The sequence below is a fragment of the Dipodomys merriami genome, unplaced genomic scaffold (genome assembly GCF_024711535.1).
Source record: "Dipodomys merriami isolate MVZ:Mamm:240054 unplaced genomic scaffold, mDipMer1.0.p SCAF_5, whole genome shotgun sequence".
NCBI classification, from domain to species: Eukaryota; Metazoa; Chordata; class Mammalia; order Rodentia; family Heteromyidae; genus Dipodomys; species Dipodomys merriami.
The window spans coordinates 47962614-47989870 of NW_027206068.1; the positions used below are offsets into that span (position 1 = coordinate 47962614).

At 34.6% G+C, this 27257-nt stretch overlaps 1 protein-coding gene across 3 annotated transcripts in view; it reads right to left on the reverse strand.

Moving 5' to 3' along the window:
- Positions 1 to 27257, reverse strand: part of Thsd7a (thrombospondin type 1 domain containing 7A) — a 336736-nt gene that overhangs the window by 171009 nt on the left and 138470 nt on the right. For all 3 annotated transcript variants that reach the window (XM_069996588.1, XM_069996587.1, XM_069996586.1), the window contains exon 3: positions 1724 to 1972. In XM_069996588.1, coding sequence (XP_069852689.1) covers positions 1724 to 1972 — 249 coding nt within the window. The remainder of the gene's footprint in view (positions 1 to 1723; positions 1973 to 27257) is intronic.

Genomic DNA, 27257 nt, shown 5'->3' on the forward strand with positions numbered 1-27257 from the left:
CATGTAACACTTGGTATCACTTAACCAAGATACTTTCCTAGTAATCAGATTAGCAGCCAACATAGGTAGAAATGGATGTGTTAATGTTCATCTCAATTGGACAAAAAGGTTAGCCACCCTCACATGTTTGATCTGGATACTTTGCTCTGTCAAATATATAGTTTCTTAACAACAAAGGTGAAATTTTGCCTAATATTATTTTTGTAACGGGGATTCATGGTTTCTTAGAGTTGTTGAACTGTCTATTAACGAATAACCCTCTTGACATTGTTTATGAAGGAAAGGCAGGGCTCAGGTCAGTTCTAGAAACACAGAAAACTGATGCCTGGTTGCAGGGATAGAAGGAAGTAAAACAAAGTAGGTCATTTAGTCAAGAGTCACAACAATAATCTTAAAAAAAGAAAACAGTTGTAATTTAGATCAAACCAAATAGATTATATATTCTAAGAAAACAGATGATATATTCTAAGAAAAGTACTATATTTAAAAAGTGCTATATTTAACTGAGAAGACTCGGTTATCTATTTTATTACTAATTGAATATGTGACATGATAGAGAAAATGACACTGGTTTAAGGCCAAAATGGGAGAACCTCATAGAAAAGAGAACTTGCTGGAAATACAGGTGATTTTCTCAAGCCTGGAGACAAATCACTATGACAGTAGGACAGCAAGTTGTCAGTCACATATTATATTGGAATACAAGAAATGATTCCAGCTCTGCAGAATTGAAGGTTTCATAAAATTAATCAATATTTGTTGTTATTTTTAGCTATAATAATAACATTAATTTTCTTCTTCACAATTCCATAAAGTTCTAATTGTATTCATGTTCTTTTTATATATGGAATCTTCCAAAGAAATGCCAATAAATTTGGTGCTTTTCTATTAGGAAATTAAGATTCTCTAAGTTGCTTTATTAATACTGTATATGTATACTAAGCTGGCTTACTGTTATTACAAAATGGTTATTGGAAATGGTTTTCTTAAAGGAGAAAAAGAACACTTATATTGCCAAATATTTCAGAACAACTCTTATTTCATTTTCATTCTTCAATAGACATTTATTGGCCATTGACTATGCTCCAGGCCTTATAATATGTGATGTAATAAAATAGCAAACAAACAAATGAAGAAAACAGACTCAAATCTAATAAGCCCAACATTTGTCCTCAAGGGTATATTAAAGTATCATCTCATTTTTATGTAGTATTTCCTTCTATTGAATTTTATTTTTTTTAGGCATTACAAAATTGTAGTGGATCACCTCACTGGGTAGGCATTGACAGACTGTGGGCCAATAACTGATCAACCTGTTATTGCCTGTTTTGTAAATACTTGGAACACAGACACACTCATATTTACATGTAGTTTATAGCTCTAATGGTGATATTGAGCCATTGTACCACAGATGGCTGTGGCCTGCAAAACCTAATGTATTATTAGGCTTCTTATGTTATAAAGGTTGTAACAAGAACTTTGTCAACCTCTAAGACAAAAAGTCCATAAATTGAGAATTGCTACTATAAATGTAGCATTTATGGATGCTTGAAAGTACTTCCTCTGTAAATTAGTAGTTTTTTTTAGGATAAAGTTCATAAATAGGTATTTGATGCTTCTGTTCAAAATGTGTAAGGAAAAACAATTCGCCATTTCCCCACATTCATTTATGTTAGCTGGGGACTTTCATTTGGACACACTGCACACTTCTACATTTACTCACGTGGCACAGAGAGCAACTCCATTTCCTTGCGACACACAGGACTCTTTTTCCTCGAGTTCTGGACAATCGTTTTCACTCCCAATAGGAAACTGCCTGATGGTCCGTGTCCTTACGCGGGTGCCCGTGGGGGATGCGGTATTGTGGCATGTTGTTGAGCAAGGGCTCCATTCTGACCACTCTGACACCTGGCACTCTTTGGTGATCACACAGGACTGGACGGTTATTGGCAGTTTTTCTTGCTGGCAGAAACTGTAAAAGAGCATTGAGATTCTCACCATAGACACTCAGGCAGTTATGAATTTTGTCTTGCACTCTATAGAATAAAACGGATGTGAACATTTTTATTTCTAGATGTTATAATTCCAATTTCACTGGATAGATACCAATACAATCTGTGAAAACAGACTGGTGCTGCTGGCTCATGCTTGGAATTCTAGCTGCTTAGGAGGCTGAGATCTAAAGACTGTAGTTCAAAGCCAGTCTGGGAAGAAACATTCAGGAGACCTTTATTTCCAATTAACCACCCAAAAGCTGAAAGTGAGGCTGTGCTTGAGCAAAAAGCTCAGCGACAGTGGCCAGGTCCTTAGTTCAAACCCCAAGAGTGGCACAAAAACAAAAATACGAAAGAACAAAAAACCTTACAGACTCAAGGATTACATTTGTAGCACTCCTGTTGGGAAGAGTTGTTGAGCCCTTGTCAGGAAATAGAGAATAAAAGGGATGGTGAACCATTGGTGACACATACAGTAAAATGAGAAAATGAAGGGGATAAAGTAAAATCAACTGAAGCTAAGTGTACAGTATTGTTTATTTTGCTCATCTAGATCTGGTTTAATTTAGAAAATGTGATCAGCAAGAAATGTACTCACTACCTCACTTGTGTAACTGTAACCCCCCTGTACATCACCTTGGCAATAAAAATTTTTTAAATTAAAAATATGAGAAGCCAAAACTGTGAACTTATGTTAATTTCCATTCTGTGTAAGGATCTAAATAGCAATGCTTGGCTAATTTTAATACTGGTTAAGAAGTAATATAAGAGGTGCTTTAACATTAGCTTTTTTTATATGTTTCTATTGTAAAAATAGTGTACAGAGTGATTACAGTTACATGAGTAAGGTAATGAGTACATTTCTTATCAAGCGTTGTTACCTCCGCCTTTGTTTATCCCTTACCATCCCTTCCCTCCCCACATCCCTAACTCCTCTCTCCCCTTCCCCCAAGTTGTAAAGTTCATTTTCAACATAGTGTCTTGTACATCTCTTTGTTACAATAGATCAACCTGTATCCTTATTTAAGCATTTTGTTATTTCCCTTCTCCTCCCCAAATTAGAAAAATGTATATACAAGATGCAGGGCACTGACATCAAATACAGTGAAAATGGGTTATACCGTGGGGGAAGAACACACAATAGAAACCAAAAAAATCACATGGTACATTTTAAATGAGTTTAAAAAAATGCAAGCAAGAAAAAAAAACAGTTGTGTCCCTATCTTGGGGTTCATTTCACTTAACATCATCTTATATGAACATTATCTTTAATATCATTTGAAACTTTATTTGTGGCTTGTAAGTATAAAATGTTTATTCAAATATATAAATATTTCTCATTTATATTTTAATAATACCATATATATGGATATACTGATTTAAATACACTATCATTCTTGAAAATTTACATCATTTAGCTCTATCCTATGCATGTATACTCTAAATATATCTAAAGTATTTATTTCATCAAGAACATATATATGTTCAAATTCTTTCTTGCCTTCTTCATTGGATTACAGTGATACAGATTCTAATGATAATATATATGTGCAAAATAGAAGACAACATTATAGACGTCAGTTTCTAACAGAACATGCACTTTTAGGAATTTTCCTAGTTGACTGGACTATTGGCGACTCTTAGTTGAATTCTTAACCTGTTTCTATAACTAAGTGTGTGTGTTTACACAAGCAGTCTGTTGCCAAGATGTGTCATCTGCTCCAATGAGAGAATGAGCTGATAACTCTATCTCATTATTCAGGTGCCATATTTATCTGTGGTAACTAACCATAGAGAGATAAAAGTCCATTTTATTGTAACAGCTCACATGCAGTCTTCTTAATCCTACTGTGTTTGAAAACTCCACGCTGTAGAGACAATTATAGCAAATCATCGAACGTATCAACTATGTTTCTAGGTCATATTATTTATGATAAAATGACCCTTTTGGTTAAATGGCACCTGCTCTGGGAAAGTTTAGACAGAGTTTTGAGATTCCATGAGTATAGTAACTTTTCAAATAGGTTTATCTCCTGTGGGAATGTAGAAGGCTATCACTATGGAGTTGTGAAACTCTATAAGCCAGGGACATCTGAATCTTACTGCATGGATTTCTAGGAAAATTCTCACTAGACAAGGGATTTCTGAAACTATAATGGTAACAATATTCTGGTTGTTGCTCTACAGCCTTCTAAACAGATGGATTCTAAATGTGGCTTATTAGAGTTTTCTGAGTCTTATAACGGGATCTTTGGAAAAGTCTAAAGATAGCTTAACTCATACTATTTAACTTGCCACTCTCAGGAATCCCTTTAGATTTGTATCACTATTAGTTCCATTTTATTGAGAAGCAATATACTAGAGGTGAGGGAAGTGGGTGAGCATCATATTACTACTAAGTTGTGAGCTAGAATTTGAACTTAGATTTTTGTAGAAGCAGAGCTTTATTATCCCATCTGGCCTACCTCTTACCATTTGAACTGTTGTAAATCTCTTTGTTACAGCAACCTCTTCAGCTGAGGACAGTGTCAAAGTAATTGACACTTTCTATCAACTACTCTAAATATTTCACAAACCCAGGCTTTAAACCTTCTATGAATGCAGCAAATGAGCTACTGATCCCAAGAAAACCTAGTAAGTAATTACATGGGGTCAAAACAAATGTACTTCCTTGATACATATTAATTTTCCCCCAAGTGAGAAAGTTGAAAAAACACAAAAATAATATTATATTTTATGATTATGTATTTATAATTATAATTTATGTATTGTGTTCATGTGAGAGAGCATATGACTTTCCAATACACCAGCATTTCAACAATTATATATTAAGTAGCTGTAGTATGATTCAGAAATGCCAAGGCAAGATTATAGTAATTAGTTTAAAAGTATATAATTCTCTCTCTGTCTCTGTCTCTGTCTCTGTCTCTCTCTCTTTCTCTTTCTCTCTGTGTCTCTCTCTCTCTTGGTCTGTCTTGGGGTTTGAACTCTGGGCCTGGGTGCTGTCCCTGAGCTCTTCAGCTCAAGGCTACCACTCTACCTCTTGAGCTACAGCACCACTTCCAGTTTTCTGGTGGTTAATTGGAGATAAGAGTCTCACAGACTTTCTTGCTGGGGCTGGCTTTGAACAACAATCTTCAGATCTCAGCCTCCTGCATAGCCAGGATTACAGGCACAAGCCACCAGCACCTGGCTTGTAAGTATGTAATTCTACAAAGGAAGACATGGGTCACATAAAGTAGTAGATTACCACTACTTATGTGAATTTTAAACAGTGTTAGTAGATTTTTCTGCTCAAAATGAAAATAATTGAGATATCAGGTGAAATAGCACGTTAGGTAAGGAAAATATTTTTTCCTTGACTTCAATGTAGGGAGCTTGTGATGAAGAATCAAAATAAGATGGTAAATAAGATGGGAACTAAAGCCCTTAGCAATAATTTAGGTCCAGCATTAGACTTTTTATGGATAAAAGTAACAGGGAAATATTAGAAGAGATAATATGATATTCACATCTTCCCTAGATTCTGGTGGTAAAGTAAGAGAATGGATCATTAGCACCTAAGACAAAACAAAGTAACCAATCTGTAACAATATTAACATTTATAATAAGTAATAAAATGCTTGCCATGTGTTAGATAGTATTCTAATCTTTACACATATGAATATTTTCACACTCATTTTATTCTTCTTCATATGAATTTAAAGTTCTCCTTAAGCATATTTTTATTGTTGCCTTAACTTTACAGAAACATAGATACATAAAATTAAGAAACATTCACACATAGAAGTATGTATGAGAACATGATTATTCCCAAAGAAACAGGTGCTGTGTGGTTTTTTTCCTAGAATATCTCATATCACCCTAAAAATATTTTGGAAGGCAGGAATACACATTTTATCTGTCTGCCTATCATCTATTTTTTGGTAATCATTTGCAGGAAGTTTCTAAGTGCATTATTATTTCTGTTTTTAAGGCTTTTTTATCTAGGCATCTTGATTTAATACATGTGACTTTTCCTTCAGCCTTATTGAGAGGTGACTTTTTATTGGCAGGAAAATCAAATCTAAATGTCTCTTCCAAATCATATAGCTAGAAAATAGCTACCATTCCTTGCTTTATTCTAAACATAAAAAAAAGTTTTTAGGGAGATAAGTGGAACAATGCACTTTAGTTCATTTTACTTTGCATAGAACATTCCCACTCTAGGCAATGCTATAGCAGGTGTTGCTTTTGCAAGGATGTCCTGATGAAGATGTTGTGGTCATTGTGGTAGCTTTCTTTTACTTAGATGTATGCTCAGCATAGCCAGATGGCTAAGACTGATTAGAACAACACCTTGGCTTTGAGACAGAGCAGATGTTACTTAGTACATCATGTATCAGAGGGAGATAAGAACTAGATACATATTGGAAGAAAAAGAAAAAATATGAACTGAAAACTTTAATATTTGTATGGAAAAATTTCCTACAGAGATTACAGAAGAGATTTTTCCAAATATTATAAATTACAAACTTTGTGTTTGTAAACTTCATATTTCAAGTTGGCTAATTAAGGTTATATTAAACAGTAAAGAATGCCAATTTAGGGCTGGGAGTGTGGCTTAGTGGTAGAGTGCCTAGCATGCATGAAGCCCTAGGTTTGATTGCTCAGTACACACAAAAAAACCAGAAGTGGGGTTGTGGCTTCAGTGGTAGAGGGCTAGCCTTGAGCAAACAAGCTCAAGGACAATGCCCAGGCCTTGAGTCAAGCCCCAGGACTGGTAAAAAAAAATTTTTTTAAAAAGAGTGCACATTTAAATATTTTCCTAAAGTATCATAAAATCTATGTAAACTGCCTTCTCTCTAAATACTACATGTTTATTTTCCCAAATATCACTATCATTCCTTCAGTTATTAAATCAAGACTTCCAAGACTCTCTCATTTGCTGAAGATCAAATGCAAATTTTCGTCTCTGGCAACACAGATTCTCTATAATTTATGACTACATCCACATCTACATTTGTAATGTGTCCATTACAAATAAGTAAGTAGCATGCATATATTTAATGATGAGACCAATAAAGGCTAGTGGGAAAATCCCACTTGTTTGCTTAAAATTTACATATGTAATCTCTAATTTCTCCTCTCTCTCCTTTCCTCCCCACCCCATCTTCATATACATAGATATAAATATATGAAGAAATGTTTTTCTGTCTGTGTTCCTAGTAAGAGAATCAAGGCAGAAAGAAAAGACATTATGGTTGAAAGTTAAGGTGACAACATAAAACTAATAGTTTTACTTTCAGAAAAAGAAATTCATCAGAATAATTTCTCAGCATCTTGTTAAATTCTGATGCGGCTGTCTGGGGTTGTATAATGAATATTTTTTCTGTTGGCTTAGTCTAATCTAGGATGCTGTTATTCAAAATTTGGGCAGTGACCCAACATTATTATTTCAATTTTGGTTTGTTAAACTGCAGATACTCAGAATCCCTTGATACTGCTTTATCAGAATTTTGACTTTAACCACATCACCAGGTTATGCATAAGAATAATGACATCTGAGAACCAATGGTCTAGAGTTCATCCTTGCTAATCACTATCAAATAAAAACCATCCTCTATGGTTGGCAAGTGAATTTTTACTACTCTGCTTCTTGAAAAGCATAGAAGCAGGGTAGATAAAGTGCAGTATATTAGCAGACAGGTGTTTGGCCAAATAACTCAAGAGTCTAGGTAAAACCAAGCCAAGATTTCATAGCAATCCCAGTCCTTAGATTTGCACTGCCTCTTTCTACTGACCTCATCTCAGACTCCAAGAATCTGTGTAGCAAAAATAATCATTGCAATCTAAGTCACATCCAGATGGTGGCTGCCATAAACTTTTGTGGAACTGTGATAAATAAGTCTAAATTGTCAACTTAATTAGATGGAAAAGCACCTGGGATTACTAGCAGAACACACTTCTCAGTTTGCTTGCGAGGGTACTTCCAGAGATTAACTACAGAGGAAGTGCCCTGAATGTACATAGCGCTATCCCATATGTGGGGGTCTGGATGGGACACAAAACCAACAAATACAGGCATTCCTCATTTGCTCACAGGCTGCTGAAAGTAGCCACTCCGCACTGCCAACTCCTTCTCATTCATACATCAAAGCCTCTGAATTTGTCAACCAAAATATTTCCATCCTTTAAGCTGTTTCCTCAGGTCTTTGATTACAACATTAAAATATGACTAATAGGAACATTTTTAGATTTAGTTTTCTACCTGTGCAGTGTTGGACTTCTCAGTAGAGGATGGTTAATTAAAATGTGATCCATGAATTTGAAAAATTGCTTTTTGGGGACATGCAGGGCTCAGCACAAATTGAGGACAAGCACTAAGACCATTTTGCATGAATTTGAAGATGCTGCAACAGTTAGTGGGTGGGTGGCTTATAAGAGGGTGTTCTACACATGGAAAATTACGAGAAATGTTTTCATTAAAGTAACAAATCTCACCAAAAATTTTAATGGGAACACAATTTGGTGTCAGGGAAGACATCAGTACAATATATTCACATATATGAATTATTTGTTGTGGCAGCATGATAGTAAATTTACTTTGATTTACTAATTTGTCCCAAGAATAATGATAGTGGCTTTATTGATCAACAAAATATAAAGCTAACAGTATTAGAGTATTAGTATAGTATAGTATTAGTATAGTATAGTATTAGTATAAAGTATTAGTAAATTCAATCATTGAGAAACAGAAATGACATGATTTTCTGGATGTATTTTTACCCATGCTAAAAGAGCTTAGATTTAGTGTTAATCCACTACTCCATTGAATTATCTGTGGTCCTAAGTCTTGTGCTTACATTTACCTAGGTGTAATTTGGAAATTATAATAAGAGATTTTTTATATTAGACTATAATATTATGAAATGCATATATTTCTTATGAATCAGTCATTTACATTTTCAATATTAATGACTACATCAGGAAGACACCTCAGTTTTTTCTTTAACTTCCCCATTTGTAGCACGATAGAAAAAAATAACTGCTATCCTCCAAGTCTAAAAGCTTAAGATATTCCATAATTACCTCTCTTGTATTTTATGACCTTGATTAATGGTGATTACTGCACCCTTTGTTTGTTTTTAATGTAGTGAAATTACATGTAACCAAAACATCACTAGGCTTCTGTGCTTAATAATGTTGTGTAAGTCTAAAGTTTCCATAGTTTAACCAACCTAAATCCTGGTTGACTTGTATTTTTCAGATTGAATTCCAACATATAATAAATTGTACTTTTAGCCATGTGCAAATTGTATTCCTGCCTTACACATGAAGTTAAATTCCCCAGAATTTGTTTTTTTGTTGTTGGCGAATCAATTTTGAATTAATGCTGTTACAAATTGTCTGCATTTTAGCATCTTAAGTGCGTCCTTCACAGAATACAATAAGAAAGAAGCAATAATTCTTTGGAAGCAGAATACATGCATATTACAATTTTCCTGATAAAGACAGAGGTCTTTTCCCACTGCTTTGCTATTCAAAAATCCTTTGTTGGGTGATTAGGGAGCCTGGCCAGAGTGTCACCTGCCAGCTGGAGTGATCATATGCTCCTTATGAAAGCTGGGGGCTACAGGGATGGTCAGCAGCTGAATGTGAGGCTATCAGCATGGTGTGTGTTTCCTAATGGGATAAACTACTGTAGCAAAGAGGCCTCCCTGAAAAAGCCAGGGCATAGATTTCCATCCTTTCACACACCACTGCATGCGTGCAGCTGCTTCCTCATCACCATGCTGATGCAGGAGGCAAACCATGGTAAAAAATATTCATGGCACAATCCCAAATCTACCCCCAAGTGCAGACTCTAGACTGTTTTATGAACTGGTGTAAAATCACCTACCAGACTTCAAAATGATGCTAAGTGGCATGATTGATTTCAGCAATTTATCAAAGGCATACTTTGGCATTAAAGAAATTCTGTTTGTAAGAAGTCAGTTGTTGTTTTAACAGGAAGGAAACAAGGAGAGAGTAGAAAAAAACATCACCACAGGGAATTTTCAGATACTTACATGAAGAATTATTAAGTATCACTTAAAAATGGTTTAACTGTTTTGAGACCATACATCTTCCCTTTCCCTTCCCCCTAGTAGTAAAGCAGTATCTGTCATCTTATTTTATTTCCTAACTCTACTTTGATTAAATATGTTCTGTGGGTAATTTTTTCAAAAAAAGATTAACTACTACACAATTTTATGATGAATGGAAAAGAGAGAAACTCTCATATTTCTGAATTAAAGAAAAGAGTTTAATATAGGTCTCATAGTTTCCCTTATTTGTAATAACTAGTATATGTCTAGGACAAGCAGAAAAGGTCAAAAGCTATGTACATGTGGCCATATAAGATGAAGCTAAGCGAAATGAACCCCAAAATAGGGACACAAGAGGTTTTATCTTTCTTGCTGTTGTTTTTAATGTACTTATAATGCACTATGTGAATTTTTGTTTCTTTTGTATGTTCTTCCCCCATAGCATAACCTCTGTTTTCACTGTATTTGATTCTGATGCCCTGCATCTTGTATATACATTTTTCTAATTTGGGGAGGGGAAGGGAAATAACAAAATGTTGAAATAAGGATACAAGTTGACTCATTGTAACAATGAGATGTACAAGACACTGTGTTGAAAATGAACTTTACAGCTTCAGAGGGGGTGGGGAGAAGGGAGAAGTTGGGGAGGTAGGAGGAAAAGGATGGTAGGGGAAAAACAAAGGAGGGAGTAACAATGCTCTATAGGAAGTGTACTCATTACCTTACCCATGGAACTGTAACTCCTTTGTACAGTGTCTTTATAATAAATATCTATTAAAAAAGAATAGAGTTTAAAAGCAAGAAAGCTTTGGGACATAAAGAGTTATTCAAAATGTTTCTTTTTGTTTTCTAGCATATCAGATTACATTACCATTTACCTGATCTGGGTAATTCCTCGTTGCTTATAAAATCTTGTAGAATGGCTGTCTATTGCATTAAAATTATTACAGAACCCAACTATAAAGTAAAACTCACAATTCATTAAAATGTAATAAAAAGCAATGCAGTTATTAAAATCAATACAGCTGCCTTATCTTGCTTCTAATCATCACATCTAGGATATTTCCTAGATCTTCTCTTTTTTTTCTATAAATTTTCACTCTCCTCAATGAACATTCACAACCATGATTTCAACAAAATTACAGACATAATTTCTCTTTCTACTTATATCAAATGTAAATAAAAGAAAATTTAGCATCTTCCCTTCAAAGTGACTTCCTATGTCTCCTCTCCGTAACCCATGATTCTCCATGATTCTCTCAACTGTGTCTTATGCAATTTAGCAACAAGTTATCACAACCCATTACATACAGTATCTTGTCAAACCATCCAGTCACCTCTGTGGTTATAACTGTGAGCCAGCTACCCTACGTCTCATGGCAGCTTTTGGAGAATAAACTGCCATTTTTCTCTGTTGTGCTCTTTGACCCACCATCTCACACTGCTCTGCAAAATCACTGTTCTGATATATTTATATTCATTCCATTCAGAATCTAGTCAAGAATCCATAATGCTGCCTCAGTGTCTACTTTGATCAGTTGGAACCCATCTGCCTGACTTTATCATTCACATAGAAATGTGCATGCTAGTGGCCCTCCTTCTCTCCCTCCCTCTCCACCCGCTACACACTTTTTCTCTTTTCTCTCACAGAACCTCACATATGCTAGAAAAGTATTCTAGCCCTGAGCTATAGCTTCAGTCCCAGGTCCTTCCATTTCTCCAGAGCTCCTGATCTCCCTGTCCCTACTTGGGCTAGCTAAATCTTCTAAAGATCATCTCAACCCTTGAAGCTTTAATGAAATTGTGAGTTCATAAAAATAATAGAAAAGGTTAAATTTAAAATGCCAAATGACAATTCCAGAATGGGCATAGTTCACAGTTAAGTGAAGAGAGGTCTGAGAAAGAAGAATCTCTGAGTTTGAGATGGGGGAGAAAGTGTTCAGTTCAAGTGAAACATTTAAGGGGACAGATTCTTTTACACATGGGAAAGGAATTCTAAATATTACTGCTGCTCAAAATGTAAAAAGCTACCTACAAAGGGATAAGATCTGAAAGAACTCAAGTAAGGACCAGGTAACATCTCTCAGGATAGTGTATTATGACCACAAGAAACGAGGCTAAAGGGACTTTAATGAGAGGAAACCCTAGGCTCTCACTCGTAATTATACAGAGGAGCTCATGATTAGTTTTGATGAATTAAATCTTACCTTGCCAAAGAAGAAACTATAAAATCAGTAGAAGAAAAACATTGTCTGTGGACTGCTATTAAATGCCTTCTTGTACAGCCCACACTCTTTGTGTTACATGATTTTGAGCAAGCCCTTGATATATTCCATGTCCCTAATTAACACTTGACTTTTCTATTTTATAATATGGTTGTGAGAATCACATAACAGGCATAAAAACATTTCAAATGGAAAAAATAAAATGGAAAATGGCTAAATATTTAGGATAATGAGAGAGAGATGAGCAAGTAAATATGTTAATCTAACTTTTCATACAAACTTGCTTTTCTGGAAGTCATTTATATACTTATTGAAACTAAATAACAGTGAAATCACCCCTCTCCCCCAGAAACAGAAAAGGATATTGGCTACTTCCAGTCTCTTCTAGATTTTGCAAACATTATTGGATTTTTATGCTTCCTAACACATTGCAACATTGTCTGCATTCACTTGTTTATTTTTCTACAATACTGGGCAATAAAAGCACAATATAAAAACTACTTGATATAGACAACAAACAGGAAGAAATCATTATCCGTGTTATATGGTAACATAGGAAAGGGTATTTTATTTGTAATAAAACAAGTGACAAGGCTTAAAATTGGGATATAGAAACAGTTCTTGAGAATAGATGGTACTTTAAAACATCTTATCTAGTACTCCAGAACTCTTCAATAAATTCTTGAAGTACTCAGTCTAAGATTAAAAATATAGTTTGTCTAGAGAGAAATGGGCAAGCTACCCTAAGAGGACTGGGAAAGCTAAATCATTTAAAGAAAGATAACTCTGTTTGCTACTCATAACATCTTCTCAAAGGCTTCAAACAGGAAAAAAATTAAAAAATAGGAATTAATAAAACCAACATTTTTAGATAAATTACAAGCAACAGAAAAAAATGAAAAGTCATTATAACTGAAAGAGTATGCCTGCCTGAGTATTTGTTCAACTTAATAGAAGATTGTCTGCTGCTGGCATTTTTATATTTTTATATTGTACTTTGTAATCTCAAAGTTATTTCTGCTTACTGACAGAACTCCATTTTTCTGAAATAAAGAATTACACAGAAGAATATATTTAAGGGAGATTAAAAAACAGACTAATTGCACTGTTTAAATACTTGATATTATATGATATGTAAGATTTCAGATTATAAACTGAAGCATTAGAGGCTCACAACTTTGGATGAACTTCATGCTCCAACCTCAAGTGTATATATTTGTCAAAAACAGAAGAGTTGGAGCTGGGCACATGTGGCTTGTGCCTGTAATCTTACCTATTCAGGAGGCTGAGATCAAAGGATCACAGTTCAAAGCCAGCCTGGACAGAAAAGTTCATGAAAGTCTTAATTCCAATTAACCACTAGAAAACTGGAAGTGTGCTGTGGTTCAAAGTGGTAGAGTGAAGAAGTTCAGGGGCAGCATCCAGGCCCTAAGTTCAAGCCCCATGACTGAAAAAAAATTATAATTTTCATTTGTTGCAATTCTATTTCAAGAGTTAGGATCTAACTGAATCAACATTAATGTATTTAATGTACAATAACTCCAATTTTATTTCACAGGAGGAAATATATGTAGATCATACTTTTAAATCTATAGATCTTTATTTTGTAGGGGAGGATATATTAAAATATTTTATTGTATCATTGTATTAGGGAAAGAGACCTTGTTTATAAAATAATGCATATTAATGATCAAATCATTAATATTAATAATATTGATTTTAATGGTGTGTACATTAGCAAACTTTACTTGTCCAGAAAAGCTACTATGCACCCTGTTTTTATGTTCACATATTTGTACTATAAATTTATTGATTTAATAATGCCATAACAGTGGGATTGGGGGGGAGAGGGGAGGCTGGGAAGGGATGTGAAGGGTAAACAAAGGAGGAGGCTGCAATGCTTGGTAAGAAATGTACGCATTATCCTGCCCATGTAATTGTAACCTCTCTGTACAGTATGTTCACAAATAAAATAAAATTAAATTTAAAAAAATAATGCCATAACAGGCTTTAAACTTTACAAAGCAAGGTAGTATACTTAAACACAGGAGGGCACTGAAGATGTTATATTAATCCAGGATACATTGTACAACTGACTAGAAAGTACCATAAAGAAGTACAAATACACATGTACACATTATCTCTTTTGTTCTAAAAGATAAGGTACTTGAAACCCAGACATGTTAAAAACAAAACTTAGGTACATTCATAGAAGCAGGGCCTGAAGTTTTATGTTGGTTAAATGTGGTCATCTTGGGAATCTCAAAGAGACTTGAGCCTTTCATTACTGTCCTTAGTTCTAAACTATTTCAGGCTCGATTGCATATGAACACAGGTGCCAGATTCTTACTAGCAGGATCCCATGCCCCTCTAGGCAATGGCTTAACAGAGTATGGTCTTCATGGGTGTCTGCAGGAAGGATCCTTTGTTATAATTACCTCTGGGAGTGTAGGACCTTCCAGGGCATTTCTATCATGAAAGTAGTCAGCCATCTCTCACTCACTCGATTGCCAATTTCTAGTGAGGCAGAATAGTGGGACCGATTGTTTCTAGGATACACAGGTGAGATTTATACACTGGTAAGTGCTGCTTATTGCATTTTATTTATTATTTTATTTATTTGTTTGTTTGTGCCAGTGCCAGGGCAATTTAGGGCTTTGCATTCTTGCTTGGCTTTGTTTGTGGTTAGTGTGCAATGATTTAAGGTACACATCTACTCCCCTGCATTTTGCTATAGTTGTTCAGGCTTTGAACCATGAACCTCCAAGCTTCAGTCTCTTGAGTCGCTAAGATTTCACCCATTCAATTTCATTCATTCAGTATACTCAGTTTTTATCATATGGAAAAACCCTCTTGGTCCACAATAGTTGGTTTATAAAGGTATGTCCACCAGCTCAAAGCAACAGATCATGGAACTTCGGGGTCACTGAACAATATGAGGTTTACTGAAGAATTGGTACTCTAAGCGAAGGTTGAGGGAATATTGAAAAAGCTAAGCTATATCACAATTATGGTCTTGTATCTAATTGTGCAAACCACGATTGTGTGTGCTAGCTTATTTTTCTTGTTCTTTTATGTCTGTACATATTCATTTACATTAATTATATTCATTTGTGGTCCTCTAGCCTACTATATTTTGTTGAGGGCTTATTGGTGGTAAATAATATAATAAGTATTTTGCTGAAATTTTCCATGGTAGCTAAATTAGAGAAGAAATATCACCAAGAGATGAAAAGCCGTTATTATGAAAGTTTGGGAAGGACCTAAACAGATTTTCCTTTGTAAAGGGATGGTGTAATTTCCACAACACTTCATTGATTATAAAGCAACCAAAAGCATGTAAATACTGAATATACAAAAAAGTGAACGGACCATTACAAATGTCATAGGCTAGATCTATTTCATTCTCCCTTGAACATATCTAGAGTCATTACAGACTAGGAAGATAAAAACCTTCTTAAAGCGATTCCTAGTTATGACCTAGATTTTTTTTAAAAGGTATATGCAACAGCATACACTATGGAGTCAAATGAGTACATCTGCATTCAACTAAGTGATGTGGCCATCCAGGACAAGTAATCTTGGAAGTATTTCTTACTCTTTCTCAGCCATGTTGCATCTCTTGGCATTGGTAGTATTGTACTGTGAATGATTAGCAAAGGCCTTGTACCTGTCCTGGAGCTGTCTCCTGGAGGAACTGGTTATTTCTCCCAGCTGATTTTCTTCTGCATGATGATATTCAAGCTTGCCTTGACTCTCAGATATTTTATACTTCCTATCACCAATAATAATCACTTTCTACTTCAAGGTAGCTGATGTAGACTGTTGCTGTAAACTATCATTTATCACTTTTATACCAACTTAACTTACATTTGTTATTGCTGCTTTGGCCAAGATATATATGTTCTAGATATAAGTGGATTCCCATTTATTAACTTGATCTTTTCTTTAGCATAAGTATATATGCTTTTCTTTTGACAATCTTTATCTGATAGTTTCTAATCTAAGATTGTAGGAGAACCTGGATTTAATCCAGATTCATCTGGCCTCAGAGTGGATTATATCTACTATCTCATATAATTTGATCACTGCCATTCCCTCTATTATTTTAATCATTTTAATGGAGAAATTCCTTTTATAAATTAGCTAATTTTGTGTTTCCTTCTCTCTTCCTCCACTATTTAACATTTATAAAGTACCTTGCTGGCATTTATTTTGTTGTACTATATAGTAGGGCTATAAACTAATTTTTAAGAACAATTTTGTCACTGAAGTCTTGGATATTACTATTTTACTGACAGTACTGTTTATTGAATAAATTTTCCTTTATCCACTGGTTAACTATATTCTAAAAATTTTAACAGGTAGACATTTTCTAATCCTTTAACTTTTATAGTTTTCTGTACCAATGTAGACAAATTCCCAAATTACTAATAATCAGTAAATGCTTTTCTTTTCTTTTCTTTTTGTTGTTGTTGGTCATGGGGCTTGAACCCTGGGCCTAGGCGCTGTCCCTCAGCTCTTCAGCTCAAGGCTAGCTCTCTACCACTTGAGCCTCAGCACCACTTCCGGCTTTTTCTGCTTATGTGGTGCTGAGGAATTGAACCCAGGGCCTCATGCATGCAAGGCAAGTGCTCTACCACTGAGCCACCTTCCCAGCCCATGTTTTTTCTTATATATGATTCATTAATTTTCAGTATTATTTTTATAAATCCTCACTAATCTTCATAGGAAGCACACAGATTATAACTATGCTATATGAATGCTAACAGGTACCTGGAACAGATAATACATTTCTAACCATTTTACTGTTGCTGAAGGACACTGATACATCACACATAAGCATTTTATTGACACAAATTATCAACAATCACCAGTGTCTTTATTGTTACATTAGATTTACCTTTCATTAGATGTTAATGTCTAGCTAATTAGGAAGTGAGCTAGGATAACAGAAAATTAACCATAATGTTTTTGATTAAACGCTTAACTTACTCTTCTTCAAGTAATAGGGCATTTAAAAGATCTAGAGTTAATTGAAAATTGTCATTATCAAGGGTCTCTTGTCAATTAGTACACAGAGGGGAAGGATATGTATTACTGTAGTTGAAGACCAATAGGTCTTATTGCCAGATCTGGGCTCTGGTAGGAATTAATGAAGCGCAGTGCTGAAACTACTAATGCTCTGCACTTTCTTAACAAGATTCAATTTGCATAGATTCTGTAATGCAGGCAATACTATATAGCCTTATCTTTAATTATGTTTATAATGGGCTAATTTCAATCCAAGCATAGAATGAAGTTGATGGTTCCTAAGCACTTGCAAGGTCCTGAGATGAAAAAGGACTCAAATATTATGCAGCTGTTAAATGCCTTGATTTTTATCATGTATTTTTTCTTACTCTGTAACAATAATTAAATGTAATTGTTTAACTTCAATGCATTATTTTCAGAAAAAATACTGTACTAACTGCCATACTATTGCAATGACACTATTACAACCTCATGTAAGCAAAAATATGATGTGAATTAAATTATTGTTAGAAACATTGAAAATGGAAGGATAGGTGTTTGTTTAAGTTGGTGCCATCACTATACATCTGAATACTCAAGACAGTGTAATGAACAATTTGGGAATCGACTAGGAAATGCCAGCTAGATGTGAACATTCATGCCTCTAATTATAGCACTTCCAAGGCAGAAGCAAGAAGATCATGAGTTTGAGACCAGCCTGAGTTACAAATCAAGACCCTATATAAAAATGAGAAAGAAAGAAAGAATAAGCAAGCATGCATGTGAACAGGTAAGCAAGTGAGTGAGTGAGTGAGTGAGTGAGTGATGGAGAGAATTGTCAATAAGGATGGATAGAAGTGAAACATACACTACGGAAATATTTTCTACAAGGAATAAATTACCTATACAGCATTTAAGAATAAACACAGAGCCTGGCTCTGGTGGCTCATGCCTGTAGTCCTAGCTACTGAGGAGGCTGAGATCTGAGGATAATGGTTCAAAGCCAGTCCCTGCAAGAAAGTCTATGAGACTTATCTCCAATTAACCACCAGAAAAAACAGAAGTGGTGCTGTGGCTCAAATGGTAGAGTGGTAGCCTTGAGCTGAAGAGCTGAGGGACAGTGGCCAGGCCCAGAGTTCAAGCTCTACAACTCACCAAAAAAAAAAAAAAAAGAGTAACAGAAAATTATCCAGTGTCACATTAAAAACTTATTTTAGGACACAACACACTTTTTAGAGCAAAAGAAATTCGAAATACTTTTGTGTTGGGAACTAAAAATCATATCAGATATCAATTATCCAGTTACAACAGATTTTCATGAAGTTAAATATGGGAACTCACTGTTAGCTATGAAATCATAGTGGAAGAAAAGGATGTGAAGGGGAATAGTGATGCTAGTAAGACACTAAAGTATGTATATACTGTAGAAAATTCTCTAGGGTGTTATATGTGAGAAAGCAAATTCTTCAATTACATGTAAGAATAATCCACGAGATTCTAAAAATCTGAGATATTGTTGTTCTAAATAAGGGGAAAATGTGACACATAAATGCTTCAAATATACTTATACAAAATAAAATCTAGACAGATTAAACAAATCTATTTTAAGGTAAATTAACATATTATCCAAGAAAGTCTAGGAGACTAAGTATGTATTATTTATGAAGAGGAATGCCCCTTATACTCAACTGAAAATGTAGAAGTTATTATAGAAATAAAACTCTTGGCTAGGGTCTTAAAAACTGAAGCTTGTATTTGTCAATAGGTTACTCATAGTATTGAAAATTTTAATTAATATTAAAAGACTTAATTATGGTAAAATAATATGTTACATGACTTGACTAGAAAAACAACAAACAGAAAAAAATATAGAAAGATGTTAGATGAATGTATAAATGATGAAACTCTAAGGACTATCTATAAATGATGAAATGCTCAGGTTCACTCCTCAGATAAATATAAATTCTACTAAAAATGTGACATCACTAGGCATAAACAGGACCTGCAATAATTAAGTTTGAGTGTGGAAAAACTGGTTAAAAATTATGTAATGGAAAAATACATGTATAAACACCTTTTATAAAAGCATCTTTGCGTGTGTGTTTCCAAGTTCATATTCTCTTTTTTAATTTATTGTTATTATAAAGGGGATGTACGGAGGGATTACAATTACATGAGTCAGGTAGTGAGCACATTTTCTTTCATACAGTGTTTTCTTTCTCTCACTTTCTACCAGTCTCCACCACGTATGAAAGTATCTTTTATGAAAACAATTGACCAAATATTCCCACAACTCACAAACTGCATTAGGAAATATTTTATTTTCAATTTAATTTGTTTAGTACAGCCTTTTAGAAACTGGTAATTTTAGGAAAAACTATTGGAAAATCTTTATGAAATTCAAAATGTATTACACTTCCTGTCATACATGTAATAACAAACTTTCAAATTTGTATCCTTGAAAATAATTTCTAGCAAATTAATACCTATTATTCTTGAATGTGTATCTCTACTTTAATAGTTACCTCTGTTCTTATCCATCTACCAATTAGGATATAGTGTTTATCTCTCTCTATAGGGTTGTGGTCTGGCTTTGATCTACTAGTAATCTTATGAAAGCATAATTTTGGAACACCAAGAGACAAGTTAGTATAATCTTAACTTTTCATTGTCATAATTCAATTAATTTATCAAAACTTGCCTTGTTCATCCAGCACTCAACATTGCAAGATCTCAATACAAAGGCTTTTTGTATTCACCACAGCCATTTGCTATTCACCATCTTCTCTGGTAAATACTGCCTAAACAAATCTGCCATGATCATATTATTTTTTTAAAGTCCTAGGATGTGAATACCCAGTACCAGATATTCTACCATTTGAGCCTTGCCTCCAGTCAACACTTTAAAATCTAGTATCAATGACAAAATATTTGGACTACATAGAGGTAAAAGCAGCTCTCAAATAAAACTAAAAGTAAAATACAAAATTAGAAACCATCGTAACATAGCCTGCTGAAAGTATGAGGAGTGACCGTACATACTGATCAATAGATGTGCAATAATCTTAAGGCTCAAGAAAATACATGAAATGTGCAACATGTAAGTACACTCTATAAGAATAAACATTCTTAAGTTACACAAATAGTGCATTAATTATGATTTATTTAGTTCCTTATTCAAATGGGAACTTCTTTTCCTTTTGAAAATGTTTCCTTTCATTCAAATCATTTCTTGTTATACTTAAGTCAGAGGGAAACAGTACTACTCACATTGGCAGCTTGAATTCCACCAAATAAATGGAAACAATGGATGAGATCACTTTTGCTGACAAGGAAATGCAAGGTCACTGCCCCAATCAGCACTCACACTGAGCAAGGAAGTGCCAGCTCCCATAGGAGACTTGCTTTCACACCATTCAAGCAAGAGAAGCAAACAGACAATCAAATGGAGATATTAATAAAACTACCAGAACAAGTGAAGGAACTGGAATGGACTATATTTAAAGTTTATTGGAGGGAAGAGGTAAACAGTGATATGCCTATTCTCACTGAGACTACTCTGAACCCTAAAGATCTTCCTGAAACTTAAACATCAAAGGTTTACAATGTTCTCTATAAGTTTTTTCATGTTTACCTGCAGCATAATAAAGTTATTCCTTAAAGAAAACCTTCACATTGAATTGTATATTTAAGAAGTTTTAAGAAGAGCTAAGTGCTGGTGGCTCACTCCTATAATCCTAGCTATTCAAGAGGTTGAGCTCTAAGGATTGCAGTTGAAAGCTAGGCTGGTTAGTTAAATCCATGAGACTCTTATTTCCAATCAACCATTAAAAAAAAAAAAAACCTAAGAGTGGAGGTGTGGCTCAAGTGGTAGCATACTAGCCTTGAACAAAGAAAGCTCAGGGTCAGCAGCCAGCCCTGAGGTCAAGCCCTAGGACTAGCACCAAAAAAAAAAAAAAATCAAGAGGGTAGATCTTACTGTTAGATGCTCTTACCAAATGGAATAATCAGTTTTATACAATAATTAAAAAGCAGAAACTTGAGAAGTAGATTACCACTCTAAGGTGAGAAAAAGCTTAATGGTAAAAAAAAAATTGCTTAGAACCTAAGGCAGATCTAGAGCTGAAGAAAGGACCACTGGACAGAGGTTGATGCTTTTGTTAGATGAACTCAGCCAATACTGCTAAATCCCATCTTCTCTCTCTTCCCACCTTCTGATACACCACGGCTGTTTCTCATAAAGAATTGGTAGAATCTCATAAAAAAGAAGAGGTCATGGAAGACTGAAGGAAAAGAATAGGCTGGAAAAGGCTTAAGAGTGAACCTGAAAGTTTAGCATAATATATCGCCTATCAGTTTGATACTTTGAGAGAAACAACGCTTTTCTTTTTCTTTTCTTTTTTAGAAATAAAGGTTTTCTTACTAGTCATTTACTACCTCCTTAAGAATGTGGACACATTGACCTTATGTCTTTAGTCAGGCATGGTCAACTTATGTGGCAGGCATAGCAACTCTGCATATTAATGAGAGTTTTTAAGTCTAAAAGCATGCTGTTTTTGCATGAGAAATATTAATTTTATAAATGGATTTAAAATAACCTAAAAGCAGTCAGTGTTACTTTAAATAGTGGGCAATTGTCTTCCTTCCTTTTGGTAAGGGTAGGATTAAATTTGCAATTTCCCTGATCCCTAATGTCATAGTGTGGGAATGGCACCTCAGTAGCCACTGAGCACATCAAGGAAGAAAACACTAGTGGATTCTCTGGCGAGTACTGTGAGCTCTTATTCTGTAGACACTGCATATAAATTCAACCTGATGCCAGATGCCAGTAGCCCATGCCTGTAATCCTAGCTACTCAGGAGGCTGAGATCTGAGGATCACCATTCAAAGCCAGCCGGGCAGGAAAAGTTCATAAGACTTTTATCTCCGAAAAACCACTCAGAAAACGGGAAGTGGTGTTGTGGCTCAAGTAGTAGAGTGCTTGCCTTGAGCTGAAGAGCTGAGGGACAGTGCTCAGGCCCAGAGTTCAAGCCCCACAACAGAAAAAATAATAATAATAATAATATGAGACAAAGGACAAGACAAAGGAACTAATGCAGCAGTGATATAAAGCTCTATATTCTGGATATTAGGCCCTATTCTGATGTAAATCTGGTAAAAAAAAAAAATCTCCCATTCTTCAGGCTTTCATCTTTGCCATTCAGGAACTTTTAACTTTGCTGCAGTCTCACTTACTAAGACTCTTTGATTTGTTGTGCTTCTGGATATATATATATATATATATATATATATATATATATATATATATATATACACACACACACACACACACACACACACACACACACACACACACACACACACACACACATATCAATGTAGTTTCTATTTTCTGCATGTGAATATCCAGTTTTGTTAGCACCATTAAAAAGAGGCTGCATTATCTACCATAGCTAAAATATGGAACTAACCCAGATGCTCCTCAGTGGATGAGTGGATCCAGAAAATGTGAGATATATAAATATAAATCCATTTATATATATATGTGGATATATATCTATATTTATATGAATTCTATGCTTCCATCAGAAAGAATGGCACTGCCCCATTTGTAAGGAAATGGAAGGTCTTGGAAAAAAATCATATCAAGTGAAGTAATACAGACCCAAAGAAACATAGGTCCCATGGTCTCCCTTACTTGTAATAATCAGTATACATCTAGGATAATCTTAGCCAATGAGCAGAATAGCTCAATAGCTATGTACATATGACCATATAAGATGATGCTAAGTGAAATGAACTCCAAGAACTGGACACAAGAAGTTTTTCTTTGTTGTTGTTGTCCTCAATGTATTACATGATTTGTTTTTTTTTTTCTTTTGTGTTTTTGCCCTTATGGTTTATCCCCTGTTGTCACTGCATTTGATTTTGGTACCTTGGGTATTGTATATATGGTTATCTGCACTAGGAAAGGGAAGGGGAACAACAAAATGGTGAGACAAAGGACAAAGGGGGAACCTATGCAACAGTGATACTCACAAAACAATACGTTGGAAATGATCTGTACAACCTGGCGGTGGAGATGTGGGGAGAGGGAAAGAGGGAGAAAAATGAGGGAGGGGGTAACAAGTTTGACAAGAAATCTATGTATTACCTTACTTATATAACTGCAAGCCTCTGTACATCACCTTGACAATTAGAAAAAGTGAACAAGCAAAAAAAGAAAAGAAAAAAGAAAAAAAAAGAAAAATGAGAGACAAATTGGCCTGTCAGTATTTCTAAGAGCTATTAAATTATTTGCATCTTTATACTCTTATTTATGGTGCCTGAATTATTTGCTTTAGGTGGTTATCTAGAAGATGGATTGATCTACTTCTTTTTGCTTAGGCAATAAAAATCCTTTTAAAACCCTAATTCTATTTTATTTCTGAATTTACTGGGTTGAATTTCTCACACTTCTTAGCAATGTTTCTATGGGGCTTGTATTTAAAATTAATTCTCTTTGTCAGACAATGTGACCAACCAAAGTGTATTCAAATGGAAGATAGTTTCCAAAGTAAGTACAACTTCCACTTTATGTTTCTTGTATTACAGCATATTCATACTGTTTTCCTGAAGCTTCTTGTGCCTTTAATACTCAGATTGAGGTCTAAAGAAGAAGGTAAGCTGCAGAGTTAACTGAAACTTTCTAGAAGAAGGTGGCTCAGAGAAAGCCTTCATTTGCTCCAATCTGTGGGTTGCTGCTCTATCTCCGCCTTTTTCTCTAACTGCTTCCCTTAGGTAAAAGACCAGGAAAAGATTTCCCCTTATGACTGCCACTAGCTATGCTTCTCCTGTGGTTTTTTTCAGACTGGCTCTTAAAAAACCTTTGTCACGTCCATGTGGTTTTGCCATGACTGTGATTTAGTTGGTCTAACTCTTGCATATGCTATATTGTAATTAATATGTTTGTGTACACATGAATATGGCCCTCTATATATTGACTTGTATATTTATAAATTATAGCTAGCTTACACATATACTCAGGCCTTTGTCTCTTTGTTCCTAATTTCTTTCACTTAACAATTTTTTCACTACCATCTATTTATTTGCAAATTATGTAATTCCATTCTTCTTAAATACAAAACGTTTTTGTTAGTTTTATTCATAGATCTTTGTTTTGTTTTCCACTATGATAAATTAGATATTTTAATTCTTTTCATTATATTCAACTGTTGCTCAGATATATGGAGTATATTGAATTTTGGAGGTCATATTTGTGTTTATCTACATTATTGAATGTTTTTGTTGCTTGTAATCATTGATGTTCTTGCATGTTCTAGTATATGATGGCAATATTTAGAAAATAAATTGTCCTTTTTTTCTATTTTCAACCACATTGAAAAGTACTGGCAGGTTAATGTTAACTAACCGTATTAGTGTTAACTAAACAGCTTTCAGTTTAATGTCTCATTACCTTTCTAAATTAAAGGAAAAAGATCTTTAACCAGTTTTTCCATTGGATCACTATTTCTATTTCTTCTGGTAGACTTATGACCTTATACAAAGTTAATGTATGAACAAAAGTATTCCTGAATTCCAAAAAAGAAGCTATGCATTTTTTTCTGTTTCCATTCTTGTGGCCGAATCGGGACTATCAGAATTTCATGTAATAATCTGTATTATTTGTTTCTATATTCCTGAGCTCTTTAAAAATTAGTTTACATGGTAGCTGTGTACAGTGGGTCAAACTTGTAATCCTGGTTACTTCAGAGGATCATGGTTCAAGAATAATCTAATCAAAAAGTTTATGATTCCTACATTTGTAATAATGAGTATATATCTAGGATAATCCTAGCAGATGAGCAGACTAGCTCACTAGTTATGTACATATGCCCATGCAAGCAAAATGAACTCAAAGTCATGGACAGAAGAGGTTTTTTTCTTTCTTGTTATTTTTAATATACTATGTGATTTCTTGTTTGTTTTGTATTTTTCTCCTCTATGGTTTATCTCCTGTTGTCACTCTATTTGATTTTAGTACCTTATCCAAATTAGAGAAGAGAAGGGGAACAACAAAATGGTGAGACAAAGGACAAAGGGGGAAACTAATGCAACAGCGATACTCACAAGACAATATGTTGGAACTGATTTGTACAAGTGGGGGCGGCAGGAAAGTGGGAAAAAATGATGGAGGGGTAACAAGTTTGACAAGAAATGTACTCACTACCTTACTTATGTAACTGTAACTCCTCTGTACATCACCTTGACAATAAAATAAAATAAAAAAGTTTATGAGATCCCATCTCAGTCCGTGGCTAGGTGCAGTAGTGTGAGCATAGACATTTCAGCAGCAGTTCTGCTAAGTTCTCCATGCGCTTAAGAACTGTTTCCCCAAGATTCTTAGGTTTATCTTGATTAATTTATTTGAATCCTGTAATAGGCTATTTTTAGTCTTATTAAGTGATTTTATTAATCCACTTATATGATAAAAGGGTTTCTAGACTGACACCAGAATGAGTAAAGGGTGAATTACTGTTAAGCTGAATTTTTTTAAATCTTTTTTTCCCAATTTTTCTTTTTTTATTGTGAAAATACTGTACAGAGGGGTTACATGGGCAAGGTAATGAGTACATTTCTTATCAAACATTGTTTCCTCCTCCTCCTTTGTTTCCCTTTCCCATCCCTTCCCTTCCCCCCCCCCCCATAGCATCTTAAATTAGGAAGATGTGGAAATTACTCTAAAAATAGCAACCAGAACAATTCTATTATAATAGTTATGTCCATAGATGATAGACTTTTTCCACTTACTCATTTATTTAAATCATATCTTGTTCCACAAAGACTCTCAACCATATTTCAAAATCCATAAGAGCAGAATCACTAGACAAGAATGGGTGAGGGAAGATAATGGGGGTGGAGAAAAGCAAAAGCAAGTGGGATACTTCAGTAAGCAACAGCATCTATTTAGGTTCTCAACAACTAAGTCAACAGGATAATGTGAGCAGTTATTATATTTCCAGGGTCATGAGAAATACAATCCAGTTGCTCACCAGAAGCATATGGATTGAGAGTTCAGCAAAAATTTATCTGATGTTTTTAATCAAGAGAACAGACGGAGTGATAAAGAAGCTGGCACTCTCAATGTCATTTCTATAATAAATATGATATAAAAGTCAGAGTAATGATACTATAATTTCTTCAGTTCAGTCCAAATCATAACTTCATAAATATTTCAAAAAGGCAATTATGCAAATGATCCCGATAAGCCACTCCCAGATGGTCTGGTTTATCCAAAAGCAAAATTTCCTTTCGATAATCCTCAATGAATATTATTTTCACGACACATTAATCATACATGAGATTGCCTTCCCTAATATAGTCACTGCGTACTCTAAAATAATTTGCCAGATAATTTCCATGTAGGAAATGCAGCCAATTAATTATGTTTTTAAGACAAGTCCAGTCGTGATTAAATACCCTCTCCTTACATTATATTCTGCCGGTTCCTGTTTTCTTCTCTGGAGAGATTCATTCCATCTTATAAAATGTGCAAGAAAATTATTCTTAGGTATAGCTCCCTGGGTCATTGTAATGAGCAGATTTTGTTTATAGGGTAATTCTGAAAAATGCCATAAACTTAGAGATTACAAGTGTGGCTTATTCTATTAACTCATTAAAATAAGTAACTGAGTCAAACCCTGATACTCCAGGCCCCATGATTTTTTTTTCTTTTTCTAATTCATTATATGAAAGAGAAACAAGGACGCAGTGTCTTCTCATGGAGGTGCTAGCCCTTGAAGGGTAATTTAAAATTAACTCAAGTAGTACAGGGCCTATCTTTGAGCAAAACAGAGAGACCATGAAGAAACCCACAAAAGCTTAAATCGGGGTATAGTTTGCACTAGATGCACGTGTATATTGTGCTCCAGGAGTCAGGGCAATGCGTCTTCAATACCTATCATCTTGATAGATGA